Below are 27,469 nucleotides of genomic sequence, written 5' to 3'. Positions count from 1 at the left end.
CAATTGAGACCTTCATCTTCAAGAAGCTCCATAATTCAATCCCTTAACTTCTTATTTCACAAGCTTTAGTCGTCATGCTTTGTAATCTATTAAGTTCTAATAAGAGCTCTAGTACAAAACTCTTTTTCTTCTTTATGGAAAAAGTTAGTACAAAACTAGCCAAAACCAAATGCTCCGAGTATTCGACGCTAAGATTGTATCACCATAGATTTCAACAACTCTTTACCTAGTAATTCAAGATTTATTCCTACTTCCTAGTTCCTACTTCCTAGTTCCTAGTTCCTAGTTCCTAGTTCAGGTTTAAATCTAAGAATTATAGTGAAGATGTCAGATCTTAACTATGACATTTTGTAACACTTAGCTAAAATTATTCAGAACTAGAAAAATTCCGGTCGCGCGTTGCTGCGACACGTTTAGTACTAATTTTTTTGTAACATTAATGGTATAGTAAGACACATCAATAACAGTCGCCCTTGCAAATACAGCAATATTCTATAAGGACCATTCCGATGCAAATATATAGTCATGAAACAAATAGAAAGAACATGTAAACAACCAAATATCGTACCTTCTAAATTTTAGTGGGTTTGAGTGGACAACCTTGCATATGTAGCCGCATCGGTAGAAGAATCATAAGTAATCATAAGTAATAGGACGTTGTGACGTTTGCATACCAATTCGAGAACTTTAGGAAATAAAATGAATTACACTACTGCTACTCTTCATTACAATCAACCTACCAAGCAACAAAAGTGATGTATCACTAACATGATAACCAAAGGAACTACACCATGTATCAGTATCTCTATTTTGCCTCCTTTTAGGTGGCGTGTTTTCAAGCAACAACTATTAAACAAAAAAGGGTCTAACAAATCTTCCCTAAGTTGACTTAATTTGACTTTTGCAGTCAAAAAAAGAGCTACCTTGATCAACTTTACCATTACATTCTTTCTTAATCTCCTTGGCACATTTTTCATTTGTTAACCCTCCAAGCTACCAAAAATTTGTGTTGCAGTTGCTACAAATATTGTGTCAATTACCCATATCTTGGTAGAATGAAGAAATGCCTGTATTTCAATGAATGATAGTAACATTTAAGCAAAAAAAAACAAAAAGCATATATCATAACAAAGCAAAACCAAAAACACGTATCATAACATTAAGAGGGGGAAAATCTCAGTTTTCAAAGTTAAACGTACATTCGAGGTGTGTACCGATGGCCGTTGATGCTGTTAGAATGACAATAGTCAGAAGCATAAATAACAAAGCATGTAGACAGCTGTACATAGACACAAATAATACGTAAGTAAAAAAGACCAAAGAATAATGTTACACTGACCACCTAGCGTCCGAGTAGTATTTATAGGGTCAATTTCAGTTGACTGAACAGGTAAAAACGAAGAAATTGTTGGGCTTCCCTTGTGGCTAAATACAACAGGCTAATCAGCAGATGCATTTGAAACTGTCAACATACCAACTATTAGTAACATACAACATAAACTATCAGATAATGATAAAGAGGGAAACAAATAACAAATAAGCGAAAGATGATAATATCTTGAGCAAATGCGCTTGATTCTGCTACTGAATCGTCGCTGGATATCGAAGGCAGCATAGGCGATGCCGGAGCAGGTACAGGTGCAGCAGTTACAACAGGGATCGACGTCTCGGGAACATGAACAATAGATAGAAAATTACAATACTCTAATGAGTGTTCCATCAAGTGTTCGACATGCAGACTATCGTAGGTACCATTAATAATACCGGAATAAATCATATAATCACATTATAAATGGTACACTAATAATTTCAAGTCAATGGAAACTTATAAAGAACTATAATAATACTGGAAACATTTACGCTACTATTCGAAACAACCCTCACAGTAGAAGCAAAAGAAATAGGTCTATGGCAGTTAAGAAGAAGTTCACTCAAACTACCCGCCACCATAGGAATGCACGACCCACCAATAAGAGCGGAAGCGATACAGCTGTGATACACTAATAGATATTCAAGTAACTGTTTAACATGGAACTCTTTCAAACTGTCAACTCAACTGCAGATAGATTGTCCACTTTAAGAAATCACAAACAAAACACATATAAATTCAAAAGAAAAAAAAGTGATGAGAGTCAGGGATGTTACCTAACATACTTGTATTATATTCCGGGTTGAACCACCATCTGACACAGAAGAAACAAAAACAGCAGGCCTCGAAAATGTACTACACCGTTTACGATTACGATATTCTAATAGATGGTCATTCAAGCTGTCGACATGCATAATACTACCACTCCCAGATGGTCATTCAAGCTGTCAACATACAGATACCTCTTCACCATCATAATCAAAGCCATAACCATCCCATTAGTGTTCATCATCATCACCTTCAGTTTCATCATCATTATATTTGATATCATTTGTTTTTTATGGTTCTTGTCGTATTCTACATTCCTATCATTGCCACGATTCTTGTTCGGAGTCGATTGAAAGAACACGAACAAAGTGGAAAAATATTATAGAAAAATACAGGTATTCGGGCCTCATAGCTTTGTGACGACCCGGAAATTTCCGACCAAATTTAAACTTTAATCCTTATATATTTCCGACACGATAAGCAAAGTGTTAAGTTAAATCTCAAGAATTTTAAACTATGTTCATACATCCATTTAACCTCGACCGAATTGCGATGATTCACGTACCATTATTTAATTGGATATGAATATGTACATATAAGTATATGTATATATAATAACTTGAGAATATTAACAAAGTATTAAACATATAATACTTTACATAAACATATTTGTTTCAATATGGTTATTAATGGAATTAGAAGATAATATCAAATGATTGATTTATCAGTCTCTGTTGAGAAAGGTCCACTTTGATTTAGGAAACCTTTCCTTTTTAACCATATTCGAAAAATGGTAAAGTGATTTCACAAATAAGAACAAAGAGTCAATTAACGAGAAATAGACAAGAGTTAGTGAAGATTCCTATTTGATTATCAATTCATATTTTACAATCTTTTTCTCGTGATTTTAATAAGATAACTATTTTAACCTTCATCTTAAGGTTGGAATGTGGAATGTAAATAACTTAGACATTGGGTATCGACATTTTACATTAAGATGATTTTGTACCTTTAGACTTTATATCACGTTGCACCAACGAACGTTAAAAGCTTGAAATCTATTAAAAAGTATATTTAATCTTACTTTTCTAAAATGTTTTACGATATAACAACTTCTACTATTTTAACCTTTTAATAAAATGATTATTTTATATATATTTAATTTTTAGAAAACAAAGTTATCATATTTGATTTAAACATATAAAAATGTTTTAGTTTAAAAAGAACTTTATTAATTAGGACGTTTATTAAGATAGGTTGTATATGACTTTTGAGGAAATTAATTAAAGCTTGTATTATAAATTACAAATATATAAAGTGTTTCAAAAACGTAAATGTAATTTGATATAATATTTTTCTGCTACCAAAACGATTTCAAAATGAACTTTAAAATATAATTAGTTTTGAAAAACTAAATATTGTATTATTAAGTAAATATTTCAATATGAACAAATAAGGATATATATATATATATATATATATATATATATATATATATATATATATATATATATATATATATATATATATATATATATATATATATATATATATATATATATATATATATATATATATATATATATATATTACAAAGGGTTAATGTATAATATAAAACGTTTCAATATTATTAAACGTATTTTAACAAACAACGAGACATTGATTTATAGAAGCAAATGACCACAACACTCAAATGAATAAGTTACACTTTGAGTTGGATTGTTTTTCATTGATTTGAGTCTTGTTATATATAAAGGTACACTACACGAAACATAAAAAATTAGTTTTCTAAATGTACAAAAGTGCGTTCAAAAAACCGAAAGTGGTACATGAGTCGAGTAACAACGTCCGTGCCATTTGAGTAAAAATTATTTTTTTACCATAAACGTAAATATAATATAATATATAATTAATTATATAAATTAAATATATTATATATTTATTAATAAAAACCGTCGGCAGCCTCAAATGAGTGCAGAATGAGCTGTATCTGGAACCTCCGCACTCGCGGAGCATATAGCCACAAAACCTCCGCACTCGCGGAGGTGTCAGTTTCAGGATTTGTGTATAAAGCTCGATCCATTCTGCACTCAATTCAATCTCTCTATCTATATTATTACTCCGTAGTATATATTTATTTTATTTATATTATTATTATTATTTATTATTATTTTATGATTAAGATTAATAATATTATTATTAATCATATTTAGTAGTGTTATTATTATTAGTATTATACATAAAATACTACGACGAGGGGATGCGCGAGCGATTTCAAAACGGGTTTTATGAGCGGGATAGAGATAAGGAAATTATGGGTTATAGCTATGGAGGTTATGGGTAATGTTCGGGGGTATGTTCGTGAGGTCAATCTAGTGTTTATCGTCTCCGTTGCGTCTACGTACCTTTCCTGCAATATTGAATCTCAATATTGATACGTAAGCACTCATAAGTTAATTTTTACATATTAATACTGTATCCCTGACTAGTGCTCGAGTATATAGGATTATGCATGCTTGTACTTTTGATATTGCTGTTAGAGAGGTTATGTTGAATCCTGAATTAGTTACATATGCGGTTGAGATAAGGTATAAGATATGTATGTTGTTGAAAAGCTAGCGAAAAATTAAGAACTTTTCATTTAGATATCGAATGGTTTCGATGAACGGATTAGAAGTTATAGTCAATTGAATTTTTGTATTATTATTAAAAATGATTATTATTATCGTCGTTATTATCGTCGTTCTAGTTTTATTTAATTATTATTATTATTATTATTATTATTATTATCATTATCTATAAAAAGTATTATCATTAAAAATTGTTATTTTTATTATTATTACTATCGTTAAAGTTATAATTAGTATTATCATAATATTTATTATCATTAGTATTATTAAAATTAAAACTAATATTAGTAACACCTAATTATTATGATTACTATTATTATTAATATAAACGCGATATAAAAGACGATTAAAAGCTATTAAACGAACTGATTAGGAAATAATGAGTATGAGTATCATGATGAAATTTAAAATATCGTAAGATATTGATTTAGATAAAATTACCGTTTTACATTATTTTTATCACTATTATTATTAAAAGGATTATTAATGTTAAAACTATCATTTTTACAAAATTACTATTTTAATAGGAATATCATTGTTAATATAAAATTTCATTATTTTTATTATTAAGAATTATCATTTTATCATAATATCATTTTTCGTAAATATAAATATTGTTATTATTATTAGTAGAATAATAATAATTATTATAACAAAATAATACAACTTTTACTCACTATTATTATTATCGATATTATTTTATCAAATAAATATATAATACAAATAATATAATTACCTTAATAAAAACAATCATAATATTTTTATGATATTCAATGAACTTTATAAATTTTATTACTTAAGATATATAAAAGTATATTTTTAAAGTTTTATTTATTAATAAATGAATTATATTATTTACTCTAATAAATCTTTTAAAAATATTTAAAAATATAAAATGACGATATTTAAACTATATAATAATCATGTATAAATTTTGGAAATCATTTTGAGTCAAATTGACTTTTGTCGACTTTGGCATATTAGTCTCGAGCATTAGGATTGTGATACACTATGACCTAACCTAAATTGTTAGACAAATTTTGACCAACATATATATATATATATATATATATATATATATATATATATATATATATATATATATATATATATATATATATATATATATATATATATATATATATATATATATGTATATATGTATATATATATATATGTATATATATATATATATATATGTATATATAATTAATATAGATTCGTGAATCCGAGGCCAACCTTGCACATGTTCAATGATGTTATATGTATTTTTACTACGAAATACAGTATGGTGAGTTTCATTTGCCTTTTTACCCTTTATATTTTTGGGCTGAGAATACATGCGAAATTTTTATAAATGTTTTACGAAATAGACACAAGTAATCGAAACTACATTATATGGTTGAATGATCGAAGCCGAATATGCCCCTTTTGCTTGGTAGCCTAAGAATTAGTAAACCGATCTACTAATTGACGCGAATCCTAAAGATAGATCTATTGGGCCTAACGAACCCCATCCAAAGTATCGGATGCTTTAGTACTTCGAATTCGTTTTTATCATGTCCGAAGGATTTCCCGGAATGATAGGGGATATTCTTATATGCATCTTGTTAATGTCGGTTACCAGGTGTTCAATCCATATGAATGATTTTTGTCTCTATGCATGGGACGTATATTTATGAGAACTGGAAATGAAATTCTTATAGTCTATTAAAATGATGGAAATGAATGATTGTGATAAACTAATGAATTCACCAACCTATTGGTTGACACTTTAAAGCATGTTTATTCTCAGGTATTAAAGAAGTCTTCCGCTGTGCATTAGCTCATTTTAAGGATATTATTTGGAGTCATTCATGGCATATTTCGCAAGATGTTGCATTCGAGTCGTTGAGTTCATCAAGATTATTATTAAGTCAATTATAGTTGAATGTATTATGAAATGGTATGCATACTGTCAACTTTCGATGTAAAGAAAGTTTGTCTTTTAAAAATGAATGCAATGTCTGTAAAATGTATCATATAGAGGTCAAATACCTCGCGATGTAATCAACTATTGTGAATCGTTTATAATGTATATGAACGGGTCCTTTCAGTTGGTATCAGAGCGGTGGTCTTAGCAAACCAGGTCTGCATTAGTGTGTCTAACTGATAAGTCGTTAGGATGCATTAGTGAGTCTGGACTTCGACAGTGTCTGCATGTCAAAAGTTTTGCTTATCATTTCTAGTCGGAAATCATCTGCTTATCATCCTTAGGAAATCACCTGCTTATCATTATTAGTCTAGACACGTCTTGCTACATTAATTGCATGGATAGTGTAGACAAAACACATATCTTAACGTATCTGCTAAATCATATCTTAGCGTATCTGTTACTGTAAACTTTGCCTAACGTATCCCGTAAATTTCTAGTTAATCTACGAAACCTTTTACTCTCTCTCTCTATATATATATATATATATATATATATATATATATATATATATATATATATATATATATATATATATATATATATATATATATATATATATATATATATATATTCTATGTAGCTAGAATACCATCCAATATTCGAAAATCATTTCATAATCGAGAAATCCTTTATTCAATCAAACAAAATGGAATTCGTCATTAGTTCAAGTCCCTCGAATTCCGATATGGAATCCCACTCAAGCTCCGAAAGCAGTGTGACCGGAATGGACCAACCAATCAGTCATCATCTATTCTGGATGAATTGGGGATGGGTTCGTAGTCTCCTTAATCATTGGAGACAAGAAGAAGGTGATCCCTTCCATCCACCACATTGCCCTCTTGGCGAAGAACCTGAAGCACTTACCGGCGAACCTATTCGAGACACCATTTTCTCTCTTATTTCCAGAGTATCTCGGCACTATTATATACTATCACACATTCTAGATCTTATTCAACCACTCGTCCGAACCACCGATCACCCCGGTGTAATAGAAGAAGTAAACGAGCTTCGCGCTCGGGTAGTGACTTTGGAGAATATGGTGCAAAAGTTACAAACACCAGCACCAGCACCAGCAAAATAATCAGTACCACCATCATCAAAGCCAACAGTACCATTACCACCTCCAACCACAACTGCATCGTAAACCTCAACTTTACAATCTGTCCCACGAGCATCAACGTCATACGCACCATGGATACCAAGGAGTACCAACAACAATAACTGACGAAGTATTAATTCGTAACTTCATTGGAGAAACATTCCGCGGAGATTATGTAATCTCTAAAGTCTTAGAGATTATTTAATCTAGCCCTAACCATAAATCAGTTAAGCGAACCAAAATGATAGAAGGAAGAGTAGAAACCCTGACAAAAATGGTGTGTGGTTAACAAGCTAAACTTGTTTTACCAATAACATCATCAGTACCGTCAGTGTCACCAGCATCGTCAGTGCAGTCAGCATCAAAATCAACAACACCTATAACATCACAAACTCTGTCAGTTCAAGAATCACTGTGGACATCATTACGAATCAATAACGCGTATATTGTATCAACGAGTTATGAAGAATTAACTCATTCCCTCTTAAGAAATTATACGTATATATATATATATATATATATATATATATATATATATATATATATATATATATATATATATATATATATATATATATATATATATATATATATATATATATATATATATATATATATATATATATATATTTTGAAATAAAAATAAATCTTTCCGTGCTAAGCTATTGTGTGTGAATCTTAACTACTCGGTTAATTCATATTACAAATATGAAATAATGTACGTCCTTCGCCCGCAACTTAACCATCGTTAACTACAATCTCTGTCTCAATTCAACAGATTCCAATTCATAATAAATCAAGTATATATTTGATTTTACACTTTCATCATCGATGTACCCAAAAATTTTCAGATAACATCATTCATACTTTGCGAAGTTCACAAGAATTTAACGAAAACCAACATCACGCCTCAACAAATAACGAAGTATTGATTCATAATTTCAATATTATTGAAGAAATACTTATGTAATCTCTAAAGCCTTCAAGGGATTATTCAATTCTAGTTCCAACCGTAAATCGAATGAGTTTAATTTAGTATTAACTCATTAAAATCTATGTTATGGGTAATGTTCGGGGGTATATTTATGAATCAAACCTAGTGTTTATCATCTGCGTTACGTCTACGTACTTTCCTACAATATTGAATCTCAATATTGATACGTAAGCACTCATATTTTATCTTTTATATATTAATTGTGTATCCATGTCTAGTGCTCGAGTATATATATTTATACATACGTGTATGCTAAATTTTGTCGTTAAATAGTTTATAATAGATCACAAATTAAATACATATATTACTGATAAAAGGTATATGATATACATGTTTTTGGAAAGCTGGCGAAAAATCAATAACTTTTCATTTAGATATCGAATAGTTTTGATGAACGGATTAAAAGATATGATCAACTGAATTATAATTGACGTTAATTGGAATTGCTTTTGAATCTGCAATTAATATTTAAACAAATTGTTTGTAAGATTGAGAAATTGGATTTTTGAATATTACCAACCGAGTAAATGAATCCTTATATAAGGTACGTCTCGTTTTGTTGAACTATTGTCAAAATTGACTTTTTGAAACGATTTTGGATAACTTTTGTATGTCGAACTCGAGCATTAGGATTGTGATACACTATGACCTGACCTAGCTTGATAGACAATTATTGACCAACATATGTTCTCTAGGTAGAGATCTACGGTTATTTGGTATTTCGAGTTTCGGTCCCCTTTCGGTGAATGACCTTATGTGCTGCTAAGGTGAGTTTCATTGATCCCTTTTTAATTGCTTTTGCAATACATTTTTGGGCTGAGAATACATGCAATTTATTTTAAACGCAATGGATACAAGTACATACTAAATTCTATACCGAGTTTGAACCGAAAATCCCTTAGCTTTGGTAACTAGTAACTGTCGGTTATAAGAACCGATGGGCGCGAATAGAGGTATATGGATCCATAGGGTTTGACATCCCCGTCTGTTCCAGGTATAGAAAGAAACTCTAGCCTGAACTATAAAACAGACGTATGCTATTTGAAGTTAGTACACGTTGGATTTCGTGTATTGTACATGTTGGTTGCATGTTAAACGAGGGGTACTTATTATAGACGTTAAGGCTTGGTTACCAGGGTGCTCAATCTTGTAGAATATTTTGATAAACGTTTCTGGATGAAACAACTGAAATCTTGTGATCCACCTTTATGTACAGATTATGCAAAACATTAAAACTATGAACTCACCAACCTTTGTGTTGACACTTGTTAGCATGTTTATTCTTAGGTTCCCTAGAAGTCTTCCGCTGTTTGCTTATATGTTAGACAAGCTATGTGCATGGAGTCTTACATGGCATATTTATCAAGGAAACGTTGCATTCACCAAATCATCACCATGTATCTTATTTTGACTGCATTGTCAACGGAATTACTATTGTAAACTATTATTTACGGTGATTGTCTATATGTAGAAATTAGCAGATGTCGAAAACCTTTGATTTAAATATTCATTTATGGTGTGCCTTTTCAAAAGAATGCAATGTTTACAAAACGTATCATATAGAGGTCAAATACCTCGCAATGAAATCGATGAATGACGTGTTCGTCCATATGGATTTGGAGCGATCATCACATTACCCTTTATATTTTTGGGCTGAGAATACATGCGAAATTTTTATAAATGTTTTACGAAATAGACACAAGTAATCGAAACTACATTATATGGTTGAATGATCGAAGCTGAATATGCCCCTTTTGCTTGGTAGCCTAAGAATTAGTAAACCGATCTACTAATTGAAACGAATCCTAAAGATAGATCTATTGGGCCTAACGAACCCCATCCAAAGTACCGGATGCTTTAGTACTTCGAATTCTAAAGATAGATCTATTGGGCCTAATGAACCCCATCCAAAGTACCGGATGCTTTAGTACTTCAAATTCGTTTTTATCATGTCCGAAGGATTTCCCGGAATGATAGGGGATATTCTTATATGCATCTTGTTAATGTCGGTTACCAGGTGTTCAATCCATATGAATGATTTTTGTCTCTATGCATGGGACGTATATTTATGAGAACTGAAAATGAAATTCTTGTGGTCTATTAAAATGATGGAAATGAATGATTGTGATAAACTAATGAACTCACCAACCTATTGGTTGACACTTTAAAGCATGTTTATTCTCAGGTATTAAAGAAGTCTTCTGCTGTGCATTAACTCATTTTAAGGATATTATTTGGAGTCATTCATGACATATTTCGCAAGATGTTGCATTCGAGTCGTTGAGTTCATCAAGATTATTATTAAGTCAATTATAGTTGAATGTATTATGAAATGGTATGCATACTGTCAACTTTCGATGTAAAGAAAGTTTGTCTTTTAAAAACGAATGCAATGTCTGTAAATTGTATCATATAGAGGTCAAATACCTCGCGATGTAATAAACTATTGTGAATCGTTTATAATGTATATGAACGGGTCCTTTCAAGCTTTAAGTAACAACGATCCCGAGAACATATCCGAAAGTTGAAAGCTTGTGCCAAAATGCAGGATCATGTTGTCTGAGTAGAAACGCGTTCATAATTACATTACAAAGTACGTATGCAAATAGACATACACGTGGTATTACGTGTGTAAAAAATGCATATATACCTTTTTTCTCTTGAGAAGACCCTAGGGCAAAAGTGTAACAGCTGGAGCAGCACAAATAGCCACATATAACCGTTTTTCAACAACATGTTTCTTTGTAATTTCTTTGAGTGTTCTAGTTAATTTCTTCGAGCGTTCTAGAGTCTCTTAAACGTAAAAAAACCAGGCATGTCTCCCTACAAAATGCACATGTGAGATAAATTTCAAAAAAAAAAAAAAAAAACACATAAATTATGAAGACGGGCTACAGTAATATCAATTAAACTCTTGTAAAAGTCAGTACAGTCTGCATATGCGTCGGTTTGGGGACTAATACGTCCCATATAGCCCAAAAATGCCTGAAAAGTCGTTCAACTCTAAAAAGTCAGGGTGAAAGTTGGAAAGACGACAATCAATGATTATACAAAACTAATATGAAATTACCTTTTTCAGGATTTGCAGAGCAAACTACAAACATCAAATGAACCATGGCAACATTAGAATGCGAAAAATATTGTCAACCAAAGCAACGACTAAACAAACGATAATGTGGTGTGCATCACAATCAACCTTTTCCATTAGTCATTCAATATGTTTATCATCTAATAATTGTCTTCCCCTTTCCCATTCTTTTGATAACCCTAATTTTAACTTTTATGAAATTCACAATTACACAAAATAAATGCAGACACACGCTCTGTTGGTATTCGTTTCCTTACCGAATGACCTCTCCTCATGCCTTTATTAGGTATGTATGATGTATTATTTATACATGTTCATCTATAATTCACATATAAACCCTAATATAACTATAGTATCTCACGTATATCAGTTACAACGATTAATTATTATCAAATAATCAAATAATTTCAAAAGCGATGTCTAAAATAAACTCCTATTACGCACTCACCAATTCCAAATCGGAGTTGAAGATTTTTAACCAACGTGAAGGAGCAAAAAATCTCCAAAATTTGATCGATTGCCAATACATATCCGATACCTTTTTGTTGATGAACATGTATTCCGAATTTGTTGATGAGCTTCATATTGCTCATATTAGTGCGTTTAGATTGTAACCCTAGTCAGGTAAATCCTTAATGGATATGTCGGTGGATGAAGGGAGGAAGATGGTGGTTGTGCGTCAGAGCTTTATTTTGATGAAGATGGCGGTGGATGTTGGTGGTGACTCAGTTACTTATTTTTGGGGAATTTTAGGGTAGAAGGATCTAGAGAAGAGGCGAAGGGGACGACGGTTTGCTTATATTTTGAGGAGCATGTCGTTTTGGGGATTTTGGTAAAGGGAACGACCAATTTTTGGGTGACAATTAGTATATAAGGAAAATTACTATATGTGTGTGTGTGTGTATATATATATATATATATATATATATATATATATATATATATATATATTACAGCTGTTAGGATCACCCAGGAGACTTAACCACCAACGCGTTCATCTCCTACACAGTTATACTCACCCCCAACTGCGTGCCCAGGTGAAAACCCGCACCAATCCCATACGGGGCATGGAAGGTAAAACCCCTCTGGCCCTCTTGACCTCTCCTAAAGGAAGCAAGTCACCAACCGCTAGACGACATCACAACTTCTCAGAATTAATATATTCTTCTTTTAATTGAATAAAAGGTGCCTTCTTTGGATTTATTTTTTACATGTATTCTGAATTTAGCTTAAACAAATTTTTTTTTTTTTCCCTTTATGAGTTTTCTATGTACATTCAATGAATCTTGTGCCTTCCTTCCTGTTATGTGACAAAGTTGTTATTTCAATTTTGTCCCATTTTGATTAAAACCTTTTTAATGTGTACATTCATTCAATAATATCTTAAAAGAACCCAAAACCATGAGTTAATTATTACACTGAAAACTAGGACCATCCTATAAATAACCCGCTTCCATGGTGCCATTGCATGAATGCATCGTGTCTTACATGACGTACAACAACACAATCAGTCGATCACAGTTCATTTCTTCTTGCTCATTTCGCGAATTGCATCATCAGACTGTTGGTTTGTTAGGTAACATGATCCGCAATCTCTCTGTTTTCGAATTCTATATAAACCCGAATCTGCGTGTGTACTAATCACTACCACCCTAATAAGCTACAAACAATGAACACCCTTCTCCAGCTTCAATGTGCAACCCCAGTTGACAACATGTTGAGAACTTTGGTTTCTCCAAAATCTCGACAATACGAATCTCCTAATCAGCTGGCGTACGGTAACTTCCAAACTTCGGTGGAGAAAAAAGGGCGGTGTTCGTGTGGCTGCACCGAGTGTGATGATCCAACTGTTCCACATGACTACTTTGAGGCTGTTCTTGATTACATCAAAGATATGCTCATGGGTGAAGAAGATGACTTGATGCACAAGTCATCTATGTATCATGATTGTTCTGCTCTTCAAGCAACCGAGAAATCATTTTATGATGTTCTTGCTCAAAAACAACCAAGTTTTCCTTCAAGTATAGAACCTTTGGATCTTAATCTACGCCCCGAAAGCAAATTCACTCGTACTTCGAGTGGGGTTGTTACTTTAAGGGGGAAGAAGAACCGACAACCACCGTTGGAGTCATGTGTTGGTTTCGAAAAACATAGGAGTAACAAGCACTTTGCAAGCGATAATCGGGAGGATGAAATGATGGAGAGGGAGATTAATACGATGATTGAAAAGCTCGTTCTTTGCCCTGGTTCGAAACAAGTTGGATTGCATGATGAGCTTGCTTGTTGTCCTTTTGACAAACCTTCAAATCCATTAGTTAATGGAAGACAAAGAAGAAAGAGGTCCGATCCCAATAAGGAGATCGTCGACTTGAAAAGTCTACTTACTCAATGTGCACAAGCTGTTTCATCAAACGAAAAAGTTGGAGTCGAGAAGTATTTGACGAAAATAAGGAAACATTCGTCTCCTCGTGGCGATTCAGAAGAGAGATTGGCTCATTACTTTGCCAATGCACTCGAGGCTCGTTTTACAGGGACCGCAATGGATCTTTACGCTAATTTATCCTCTACTAAGATCATGGCATCCGATATCGTTAAGGCTTATCAAGTATATGTCTCAACTTGTCCTTTCAAGAAAATGTCCAATATTTATGCCAATAAAATGATTGGAAATCTAGCAAGGGGTTCGCCAAAGCTTCATATCATCGATTTCGGAATACTGTATGGATTCCAATGGCCTTGTCTTATTCAAGGCCTTTCAGCGAGGCCCGGTGGACCTCCAAGCATCAGAATTACTGGAATTGACTTTCCTCAGCCGGGTTTTCGCCCGGATGAGAGAGTTAAAGAGACAGGACGTCGTCTCGCTGATTACTCCAAAAGATTCAATGTCCAATTTGAGTATCAAGCTATAGCAAAACAATGGGATAGTGTTACAATTGAGGATCTTAAAATCGAGAAGGATGAGATCGTCGTTGTTAGTTGTTTGTATCGGTTGAGGAATGTGCCCGATGAGACCGTCCTCGGAGCCATAGATTGTCCACGAGAGTCAGTTTTAAAGTTGATCAATGCTATCAAGCCTAATATGTTCATTCACGGAGTCGTAAATGGTAACTACAATGCTCCATTCTTCTTGACACGATTCCGTGAGGCCTACTTTAACTTCTCGGTGTTGTTTGATATGTTTGAGGCAGCATTGCATCGTGAAGACGAAGAAAGGTTGATGTTTGAGAAGGAGGTGATCGGTCGGGAAGTGATTAATGTGATAGCGTGTGAAGGGACGAAAAGGATTGAAAGACCAGAGACGTATAAGCAGTGGCAAACTAGGAACGAGAGGGCGGGGCTATCGATTGTGCCGATAAATCAGGACATTATGAAGGAGATTAAGGCTAAGGTGAAAATAGGGTTTCATAAGGATTTCATGATGGATAATGATGGAGACTGGATGGTGCAAGGGTGGAAAGGGAGGGTAATCTATGCTATTTCTTCATGGAAGGTTGAATAGTCCTTTAGTTTGATCATGGAATATAAACTTATAAAATAAAATGTACTAATTAAGCTCGATTACATGGGATCGATGTACCTTTTTTACTTATAGTTTCTTTCACAAAGTTATGAACAATAAATCCTTGCTTTTGTTTATTAAGTTTCTGAATATACAAGCATATTATGTACTACCACATAATTTCTCAACTTTTCAACGGTCAACATTTATTTAGCATACTTTGAGTCAGTTCAGTCAAAGGAAAAACATTCTGATATCAGGTACTACTGAACCGCCACGATCTTTTATTTCACACATTCCAAAATCACACATATAGACCTTTAAGGTTCCACAAATTTTTCCAAAAGAAACTTAAACTGGTAGGAACATATATACCGGCGGTGATGATGAGTGGTGGAACATATGATAGGGAGTAGGTTTCACTATTATTTTTTTCAGTATTTTTTAGTAATTTTATTAATGAGTTTTATTTAATTAAATAAGTAATAACTTGATTTTTATAAAATTAAACACATATAAAAAACATAAAATAATATCAAAATATATTTACGACTATTTGAAAGTTCTAATAATAAAATTTACAATAATTTAAAGTCCAAAATATTAAAACGTACGCAAAACTAACAAAATTACTCTCGTCGCTAGAAAGCTCGAGCAACTATTTGTATCGTACGACCATTTTCTTCTTTAACTTGATAGTTTGTCTCCTTTCACACGGATCATATGTCATTATTAATTTTAAATAATTTCACAACTTCCATTGTCGCCTGACACCTTTCTTCCTCGACGATGGCATCAATACCCATACTCCTTTTTTCCAGTTCCATCTCTTTATATGTATTTAATTTTTCAACAAATTCTTTCATTGTTGAATAGTTTGTAATAGTCAACGATTGTACATGTATTATATTTATGTAAATTATTTTAACAGCTCATTATTAGTTAGTGATTTATATACCTTCCTAATATCTTAGAAGGTTGGTGATATACTCTAAATATATCTTTTGTATCCGGTTGTATATATACACATGGTCTATGGAATAAAAGATCAAGTAACAATTATCCTTTATGGTATTAGAGCATGTCTAAACCCTAGACTTAATCGTGTCCACTTGTCAAGTACTCTTCGCTGCTTGAAAAACCTTATCAATCTCAACCTAAATGTCGTCATAACCCTTCACTTTTTTTTTTTTTTTTTTACCACGAAAATAACAAACATACAGACGTCTTATCACCTAGAATCTGACATATTACTTCCACAGTTTGTGTTCTTGTTATTGTTGATAATTATGTGCATCATCAAGATAATATCAAATTAAAGTGATTGTCCTGTTTCCGAGATCCTTATTAAAATCAAGAAAGACTTTCACTTTGGTGGAGACTATTTAATTGTTTAAATCACAGTGACAATTAAGTCAGAAGCAATCACGTGGCTACAATTAAAGTGTGGAATAAACCTAGCCGCTATATCAACCTGAGTATATTGTTCTCTTTCTATCATCATCATCGATGGCCAGTTATACTAATTTTAATTCTGCTACGTCTTCTACGCCAACAGTTGCGATGCACACTATGAGTACAAATCCTCCTGATGAAAACTGGTACCTCGACACTGGCGCAACATCACATATGGCGGGCTCTACAGGTAAATTTACGTTTTATTATCCTTCAAATGCTTCTAAGAATATTATTGTCGGTAATGGTCACGGCATACCTATTCATGGTTTCGGTCAAACCTCTTTACCTATTAATCCAAACCGACCCATTATTCTATCTAATGTTATTCATGCACCCCAATTAATTAAAAATTTAATTTCTGTTCGGCGTCTTTCAATTGATAATTGTATTTCCATTGAATTTGATCCCTTTGGGTTTACTGTGAAAGAATTCCCAATGGGAACCCCCATTATGCGGTGTAATAGCACCGATGATCTCTACCCACTTGATCCATCCAAGTTGAACCAACTCCATTCTCCTTCTGCTTTTTCTGTTTCAGTACAAGATTTGTGGCATCAACGCCTAGGGCATCCGGGTGCTAATGTTCTTAGATCACTTAGCAATAAAGAGTACGTTAAATGTAATTCATTTAATAAACTTTCATTTTGTCAATCTTGTGTATTTGAAAAACATGTTCGTTTATCCTTTTATGCATCTACTTCTTCTACTTTTACTCCTTTTGATATAATTCATAGTGATTTATGGACATCACCCGTCGTTAGTACTAACGGACATCGTTACTATATTTTATTTCTTGATGATCTTACTAACTTTCTATGGAATGTCCCCTTAAGTAACAAGTCCCAAGTTTTCAATATTTTTCTTACCTTCCAAAATCTCATTAAAACACAATTCAGATTACAAATAAAAGCCTTCCAATGTGATAACGGTACCGAATATAATAACGCTTCTTTCCACAAATTTTGTAATAATAATGGTATAGTATTTCGTTTTTCTTGTCCTTATACATCTTCTCAAAACGGAAAGGCGGAACGAAAAATTAGAGCTATAAATAATATCATGCGTACCATAATGTCTCATGCATCCGTCCCCCCATCTTTTTGGCCACACGCACTTGAAGTGGCCACTTACCTACTAAATATTCTTCCTAGCAAACTTCTTAACAATTTCTCCCCAACTCAATTGCTTTATCAACGCACACCCGAATACCAACACTTAAAAGTTTTCGGATGCTTATGTTATCCCCTTATTCCATCTACTACAATAAACAAATTTCAACCACGTTCTACACCGTGCGTTTTCTTAGGTTATCCCAAAAATCATAGAGGGTACAAATGTTATGATCTTTCTACTAAAAAGTTTATTCTCTCTAGACACGTTATATTTAACGAAAAACGTTTCCTTTCTCATCTAATTCAATAACTTCTCCTACCTCTTACAAATTTCTTCATGAGAATTTTCACCCTTATTTTTTATATCCCAATATAAATACTACTAGTGGACAATCTACTTCCTCTTCTGTCCATTCTCAGATTAATCGCAGTAGGCCAAATGCTACTAGTGAGCCCACTAACCCTCCTCCCTTAAATCCACTAGCTCAATCTTCTCCAAATAACTTGTCTGGACCCTCTCCTACTTCGCCTACTAATCTACCTACAAATACTAATTCTAAATCACCAAATATTACTACATCTCCTACTAATTCAAATTCCCTAAATATTACATCTCCTACGCACACAGAAAACTCTCCTTCTTGTGATTCCTCACTTAGTACTACACCCACTCCACCACCCCGTTCCATGACTACTCGTTCGATGTCCGGTATTTTCAAGCCAAAAGTTCCATTTAATCTCTCTGCTACAACATCTATATCTCCCATACCATCTAATCCCAAACTAGCCTTAGCCGACCATAATTGGCGTCGTGCCATGACTCATGAATACCAAGCTTTGATTGATAATAAGACGTGGGAACTTGTACCCCACAAACCAAATATGCATATCATCCGTTCTATGTGGATTTTTCGTCATAAGACAAAATCCGATGGCACTTTTGAGCGGTATAAAGCTCGACTTGTTGGAGATGGTCGGGCTCAACAGTTAGGCATTGACTGTCATGAAACATTTAGCCCGGTAGTTAAACCCGCCACCATTCGGACTGTGCTCGGTATTGCGGTTTCTAAGTCATGGCCCATTCATCAATTAGACGTTAAAAATGCGTTTTTGCATGGTCACCTTAATGAAACAGTATATATGTATCAACCCATGGGCTTTAAGGATCACTCACGACCAAATCATGTATGCTTGCTTAAGCGATCTCTTTACAGCTTAAAGCAAACTCCACGAGCATGGTACCAACGTTTTGCGGATTTTGTACATACTATTGGCTTCACTCATAGCAAATGTGATCACTCTCTCTTCGTATATCACAACGGAACAGACATTGCTTATTTACTTCTATATGTGGACGACATTATTCTAGCTACATCTTCAAATCAGTTGCGTGATCATCTTATGTGCCAACTTTTTAATGAATTTGCAATGAAGGACTTGGGGCCCTTAAGTTCATTCCTCGGTATCTCCGTTGATCACCACCATAACGGATTGTTCTTAAATCAAAGCGCATATGCACGTGATATAATTAGTCGTGCCGGAATGACTTCGTGTAATCCAGTCGCCACTCCTGTTGACACGCATGGCAAACAGATTTCTTCATCTAGTCCTCTTTATTCTGATTCGTCTTACTATCGTAGTCTCGCTGGGTCCTTGCAATATCTCACATTTACTAGGCCGGATATATCATATGCAGTTCAGCAAATCTGTTTACACATGCATGCCCCACATGAGGCACATATGCTTGCTCTTAAGCGCATCATTCGCTACATCCAGGGTACTATATCTTATGGCCTTGTCATCACAAAATCTGCTTCGCACTCGCTTATGTCATATACAGATTCAGATTGGGCCGAGTGCCCCAACACGAGAAGGTCCACCTCGGGTTACTGTGTATATTTGGACGATAACTTAATATCGTGGTCTTCAAAATGACAACTGACTGTTTCACGATCAAGTGCCGAAGCCGAATACCGAGGAGTCGCAAATGTTGTTTCAGAATCATGTTGGCTACGTAACCTACTGCTCGAATTATGTTGTCCAATATCTAAGGCCACTCTTGTGTTTTGTGATAACGTCAGCGCGATTTATCTCTCAGGTAACCCAGTTCAGCATCAACGAACAAAGCACGTTGAACTTGATATTCATTTTGTCCGAGAAAAGGTTGCAAAAGGTGAGGTTCGAATCTTACATGTTCCCACAAGATTTCAAATAGCCGACATTTTTACCAAAGGGTTACCACGCATTCTATTTGAAGAGTTTTGTAGCGACCCAACAAAATCGTCATTGACGGCGCCGCTAACTTAGTTCCCGTTACGTGGTCGTAGTCCCTATATGAGACTCGTTTGACCAAAATTACGTCGCATTCATTTGAAAAGTACAAGACTCGCAAAGTTCAGTTTACCAAAAGGATCGACAACAAGTTTAAGATTACAAAATAGTAATGTATAAATGAAATAACTTGCGACATAATTAATTGAAAATCACAGTTGCTATAAATAGCGTAAGTATGTATGCATGCTTGAATCCAAAGGTGCTATCACTAGCGTATGTATGTATGTATCTTGACTCCAAGCAAATAATCATAGTGTATGCATGTATGCTTGACCCCAAGCAAGTATGAGTGAACGCGGAAGCATATATCAAATAGCCAAGTATGAACCTGAGAAACATATAGAAAACTGTCAACGAAAAACGTTGGTGAAATCATAGGTGTTTGTAAACGTTGTTTTTGAACCACAAGATTTAGTATTCCCATAACGTTGATTATCATAATCGTTTGCATTCCAAAAGTATTGTTCGCGAACACCCAATTATCAAGACTTAACGTTTCCTTCCATAGAACCCCATCACAATAGTGTTAGAACATACACTGTTTCTCGAAAATATATTTCATCCGTAGACGGTAGCGAACCGTCCGTAATGAGGGTTTGTCAAACCCGTATGGCCACACAATATAAGTTCTTGCTTACACCCTGCAAGTGTAACTAATGATAATCGAATTGAGGATTTTTGTTCTAACTCGCTGTGGAATGTTTGTTTTCCTTGTACTTGTGTTCAAAGTATAAAAGTAAGTAGTACAAAATGTAACAAAGTATATGTTTCTCAGCCCACAATTTAAAAGTATAAAAAGTTGTTGAAAAGGTGGGACTATGATCTCACCTTGAGTGCACGTACGAAAAGTACTTCACAAAATAACGTGTGCGAAGGATAGTGCTAGTCTTGACCTAAACAAATAGGTCGTATCAATAACGGTAAACACGATAGGTCAAAGATGTTCAATTAGTCCTATGGCTCGTTACGACTCGATTATGTAGCATGTGAAATCAAATTGTCAAGTTTCATGCAAGGTACAAGTATATAAACAAGTTAGGAAGGTTGCATAATCATTTGGTTAAGTTTGACAAAAAGTCAAACTTTGGTCGGTCAAAGTCAACGAAAAAGTCAACACGTTCGGGTCGGGTCCCGAACTATTTTTCTGAGGTTTTTAATCATGTATGAGCATATTAGGACAAGTTACATGTGAATCGGAGGTGCGTAGCATAGCAAACATTATTCGAAAATTGACAAAGTTGGACAGACCATAATGGCGCGCCGCGCGGGTATATGGCGCGCCGCGCCATTACCTGTGCAGAGAGTTCTGGCAGTTTTTAAGTTTTATGCACGAACCTAACTTCAAATACCCATAAATCCTAAACCGTAAACATCCAAAACAAGTATCTTATATCGTTGGAAAGGTATTTTGACAATGAATACAACTAAACACAATTCATCAATCACAAACATCATTTACAATAGCCGAAATCTCATTAAGTGATCAATAAAAGTCCATTTTCAAAGTTTCAAGTTCATCAATCGCATTTTAAGTTTCGGGAATCCAATTCACACATATGATATGCCGTTTTGAAGGTAATGAAGCATACATTACTACTAAACACTAACAATTAACATTTCATGGCATTCAAGCATCAAAAGTTCATGTCAAGAACTATCAAACCCTAGTCAAACATCACAAAATCCTTAATCGGGTTTTTGAAGTTTTCTTAATCAACCTACACATCAAAATGTAGCTAATGATACTAGTAACACAATTAAAACATGAACTTTAACAATTAAACAACTTTCAATCATCCAAAATCAAAGATTAAGCTAACCCACTTCAAAAGTTCAAACTAGTTACTCAAATCAACAAATCGAGCAAACAAAACATATATTCATGCTAGACACGAGCCATAGACACTAACTAACACAATTTCAAGTCAAAAACACGAATTTATAGAAATCTAGAGTTTTTAGAAAGTTACCCAAAATCGGTGTGGTTAGTATCAAATCGTAGAGAATGATGAGAGGATCAAGAATATGTAGTCGGATTTGTTGTGAGCTTCCAAGATTGAATTTAGATGATGAATGAATGGAATGGGTTTATGTGTGTGTTCTTGAGATGGAGAGAAAAGAGATGAGGGAGATGATGGAATGAATGAATGGTGGAAAAATGGGTTGACTAGTTGACCTAGTCAACTAGTTTGCCCATTTGGCAACTCCGGTCCCTCGAGTTTCAAAGCGGGTGCGGAATTTAACCGATCGAATATTTTTAAAACGCAAGTTAACGAGAGATGTTGTAATCGAGTAACGGGATTATCAAGAACACTAGTTAACGAAGTGTACAAATATAGGTGACGAAAGATGTCATTTAAAAAAAAGACGGTGTTAAAATAAATTTAACGGAAAAACGCGGGATGTTACAAGTTTCGATTCAGTCTTCGCATTCGGGAACCGATAGCTACAACTGCGGGGGAGTAATAGTCAACGATTGTACATGTATTATATTTATGTAAATTATTTTAACAGCTCATTATTAGTTAGTGATTTATATACCTTCCTAATATCTTAGAAGGTTGGTGATATACTCCAAATATATCTTTTGTATCCGGTTGTATATATACGCATGGTCTATGGAATAAAAGATCAAGGAACAATTATCCTTTAGTTTGTACCTCGAGATGAAGTCGTTGCGTCAGACGAAGTGGAACTTCTAGGCGCTTTCTTTGCTCATTCTCTTCCCATGGGACGTCGAATCGCATCATCACCAAATAACTCATCGAAGCTAGCTGGACCCTGATCTTCACCGAGATTCACAGTTTAGTTTTCAGCAACTCGTCAGGCTCATCCTCAACTTGTATCGTTTTTCTTCTTCGCGAACTAGTTTCACCAACCGGAGGTGGTGTATACCACGTTAGCTTGCCCTTCAAGTATTCCCAAGCGTCTTTGTAAGCGCAAGTCTTCGAATTTATTTCTTGATAAGCTTTACTCCTCTGTCATAAATGTCTTGCTTGTTTTGACTGCTACAATGTCTTGCTCGTTTTGACCGCTACAATGTCTTGCCTGTTTCGACCGCTACGCCTTTGGGTTATGCTCTTCTTCATTCCATATGGCATTGAAATATTTGCACAACTTATCCATATAACACCATTTGCAAGTTAATTGATCGTTTCCTCGTGCCCGGTAGATATTATTAACGTTGAACTTATGACGAGCTATACCCCCAAAAGTCACCGCTTGTTGTGAATTAACGTGAAACGCATCCTCCGAAGCATAAATCCAACATATTTCTAACCAAACTTCTTGTGGTTCTTTCGCAACTCCTTTTCTTTTTTCCCTATAATCCTTTCTTATTTGTATTGCATTTTATTGCGTTTCGTCACGAATTTCTTCTACTTCTTCATCTTGTATTAGTGATTGTGGTTGTGTAAATTGTTCTTTCCAAAAAGGACTTTGAAACGACATAAATTGTTGTTGCGCTAATTGTGAAAATTGTGTTGTGAAAATTGTTGTTGTGGGAATTATTGTTGTGATTGTTAAAAATGAGAAAATAAATGTTGATTGTTAAAATCTGAATAAGAATTTGTGGAGTGAAATTGTCAAAAGGTGGAAAACAATAAATTAAATACTTTATAAATTGTCATCTAAAGTTACTTGTGAAATAAACCAAATAAATCAACTACAAAAGTGTGAAAATTTTCTGTTAATTTTATCTCAGAAAAATAAATACTTTATAACAATTCTTTATTTCGTAAAGAGAAAAAGAAAACAAGATACAAAAAGAAATAAATACGATGCTGGAAACCAATAAACTAACCCCAACTACGAAACCCGACCTAAATCTAACTAAACTCGAGCATTGTCATGAACTATCGATCTACACGGCCTACAAGCACAAGAATTGAAATAACACGGATAATCAACCAACTAATTAACGACAAAGACTTCTACTAACTATCAAAGATAAAACCCCACTAATCGACTTTGCATTCAGAGCCCGTCAGTGATTTGAACCGCCGTTAAAAAAAAAAAATTATTTTGAAATTTCATATGTAAGCATAAAGCATGCTGCAAGGACTAGTCCCAAACAAAAAGGTCATAACAAGGCATCTAGCTTCCATAAAAGTTAATTTTCTTCTTTTTACTTTCAGGAACTAAAAAACAGATGTGCAAATATAGTCATAACTCAAAACTCTGTTATTACTATAGTCCAAACCGCCATAGGAAATACACGTACAGAAGAAAACCAGGTTTGCACCACCTGTCCTCCCTGTGTTGATCGATGAACTAAATATAATATATAGCCCATTTGCCACGCAATACCTGCTTATGACAACCTTTGCAAAGGTAAGATGGTTCATGGAACCTGACCCAAGCTAGCGTACGTCGTCTACAATTAAGTTACTTAAAATATTGTGGACTTGTCCATTTGTAGTTAGCCGACTCGCTGGTTGTTATCTGTAATCCCAACATGTTATGATCGTAACATGATATGCTTATAATGTGCCTGCTTTTGAGACCAATGACCTCATGTCCAAAATCAAATATACAATGCATGTACTGATTGCATATGTCACACCTGTTCCACGTCAGAATGAAAAAAAAAAGAAAAAAAAAAAAAAGACTAAGTCGGTTTAGCTTAAAAGGGCATTTTTTTTTTTTTTTTTTTTTTTGGAGCTTTTAGCTTCTGGTTTTTATGAAAAAAGCCCATAACTAATAAAAAGCTCCATTTGCTTAAAAGAGTTAAAAGCTAATAAAAGTAGCGTTTGAGAAAACCTTTTACTCTTTATTTTAACAGTTTCAGCTACTATGTCAAACACCTAAATACATTACTATAAAAAACTACTTATCAGTTACCACCTAACAGATAAAACCTACTAGCTATCAACTAGAAGCTATCAACTAGTTTTGTCAAACATATTCAAAAATAATGACTAACTAATATCATACACCATATTTTTCTACTTGAAATCTTATAAGAGCAGTCCCAATGGTCCGCCCTGGACACTCGCCCACAGCCGCTCAGCCTGGGCGCCCTTGCCACGAACCCGCCCAGGGGTCCGCCCAGGGCTCGCCCAGGGCCATTCGTCCAGGTCTGTGTCTATGTTGAGCATTTTTGTGGGCGAGAAAAGTGGCAATTTTTTGACCGTTTTTTGCCTCCAACGGCTACCTTGACCCCAACGGCTCCCAACGGCTACTTGCCTATTTTTTTTATTTTTTTATTTTCTGTTTCTTTTTTTACTCTATTTAAACCGCATATCTCAACCTCATTTTATACACAACTTTCATATCCTTTTTATTCATTTTTCTCCCATCTTTCACCACAAAAATGAATTCCAAAAAAACACCAAGCAAAGGAAAAACGAAACAACGTCCGGTAGTTCAAGATCCAAATGCGGTGAGTCGAGATATGATGCAAATGCTACTCGATAACTCGCAACAAACTACCGGGTTTTCTCGTTTTGCAAATACTAATGCATTTGCGGGTATGTTCGGAAATGTCCATCAACAACAATCTCAAAATGTTCCGATCTACCCTAACCAACAATCTCAAAATGTTCCACTCTTCCCGAATCAACTATCTCAAAATGTTCCAATCTACCCGAACCAACTATCTCAAAATGTTCCAATCTACCCGAACCAACAGCAAACGAAACAAACACCTTATTATCCAAGCCTCCGTGACGAATCGTCCGACGAAGAAGTTCCTGAAACACCACTCCAAAATGAACCCGAATCCGATCCCGAGCTCGAACCCGAAGCCGAACCCGAACGTGATCCGAAAGGAAAAGGAAAAGGAAAAGGAAAAGGAAAAGAAAGTGAGGTGTCCAAAGACTGCGTGGACCGACTTGGAGACAAAAATTTTAGCCGAGCGTTTTGTGTATGTTTCCGAACATCCGAGTGTCGGAAACGACCAAAGTCATACTTCATTTTGGGGAGAAGTCCGAAGACAATATAATTCGATTGTTCCGGTGAAAAGACGTCCGGATCAAATAAGTGGAAAATGGTTGAAAATGCAAAGGGATGTCAAGATATGGATCGGTATTTACAACAAATACGAGAGAATGTGGGAAAGTGGTTGTAATAACGACGACATTATGACCGCGGCCCGAACCGCTTTCAAAGCGCAAACAAAGGGCCGACACTTTGCGTTTGAGGATGCGTGGCGAGTGTTAAGGAATTGCCCGAAGTTTTTAGAAGGCGGAAGTATTTCGAGTAGCAACAAACGAAAAGAACCCGATCATATACCAATTAATGATCCAACCGAGGGAAGTTCCAACCCGAACACAAGCATGCACCCCGACCCAACCCAAATGGAAAATCTGTTAAAGGATACCGACCCAATCCGACGTCCTCCAAGTCGAGCTAAAAGTCAAAGGGACTCTTACTCATCCGATGCCGCGAGCCGTTTGTCTTCCGATGAAGTTCGCTTTAAAATTGCTCAGTCGGCTCAAGCTTCACAAGACGTGGCGAATCAAACCAAGAAAAAGCTACAAGATGATAGTAGCATGCGGACTATGTTTAAAGGGTTGAAGCTTCTTTCCAAACCGGTGTCACCAGATTTGCCTCCCGATGAATACGATATGTTAATGCGGGCTCAAGAAAAAATTAAAAAAAGATATGCGAAGCAATTGGAAAACATGGACGACGACGAGGAGTAGTTTGATTATTTAGCTTTCTAGTATTTTTTTTTTAATTGTTGTAATCTTTTAATTTTTAATTGTCGTAATGTTTTAATTTTTAATTATTGTATTTTTTTTTTAATTTTAATGAAATGGTAGTTTTATGTTTTTTATTTAAAATTTATAATATAAATAATAATAATTATTTGATAATATAAAAAAATTAAAAAAGAAAATAAAAAAATGGAAGGGGGAGTGTCTTTGCTGGGAGTGTTTAGTCCTGGGAAGGAAGTGAGATGAAGGTGCTGATGTGGCGCTGAATGGTTGGTTAGTCCTGAAAGACATGTTGTGACCATTGGGAGCACTCTAATAATATCTAATTAGTCAATTGTTTTAGCTTAGTCAATTGATCTAGCTTTATAGGTCATTTCAGTATATATATATAAGTATATAAGCAGAAGTCCCTTTTTTATAAGCATTCAAGCCTATTAATTGATATCAACTCAAACACAAATACTTTCATTCTAAAAATATC

At 34.4% G+C, this 27,469-nt stretch overlaps 1 protein-coding gene across 1 annotated transcript; it reads left to right on the top strand.

Moving 5' to 3' along the window:
- The first annotated feature begins 13,592 nt into the window (after positions 1-13,592).
- Positions 13,593-15,422, top strand: LOC139902278 (scarecrow-like protein 14). Its single transcript, XM_071884917.1, has one exon. The coding sequence runs from the start codon at positions 13,593-13,595 to the stop codon at positions 15,420-15,422; it is 1,830 nt and encodes a 609-aa protein (XP_071741018.1).
- The last annotated feature ends 12,047 nt before the right edge of the window (positions 15,423-27,469 follow it).

This window comes from Rutidosis leptorrhynchoides, chromosome 3 (genome assembly GCF_046630445.1).
Source record: "Rutidosis leptorrhynchoides isolate AG116_Rl617_1_P2 chromosome 3, CSIRO_AGI_Rlap_v1, whole genome shotgun sequence".
Taxonomy (NCBI): domain Eukaryota; kingdom Viridiplantae; phylum Streptophyta; class Magnoliopsida; order Asterales; family Asteraceae; genus Rutidosis; species Rutidosis leptorrhynchoides.
This window is presented reverse-complemented; position numbering and strand designations above follow the sequence as displayed.

Coding starts and splice junctions, on each gene's coding strand:
- LOC139902278 (XM_071884917.1), top strand. CDS start 13,593: ATGAACACCCTTCTCCAGCTTCAATGTGCAACCCCAGTTGACAACATG.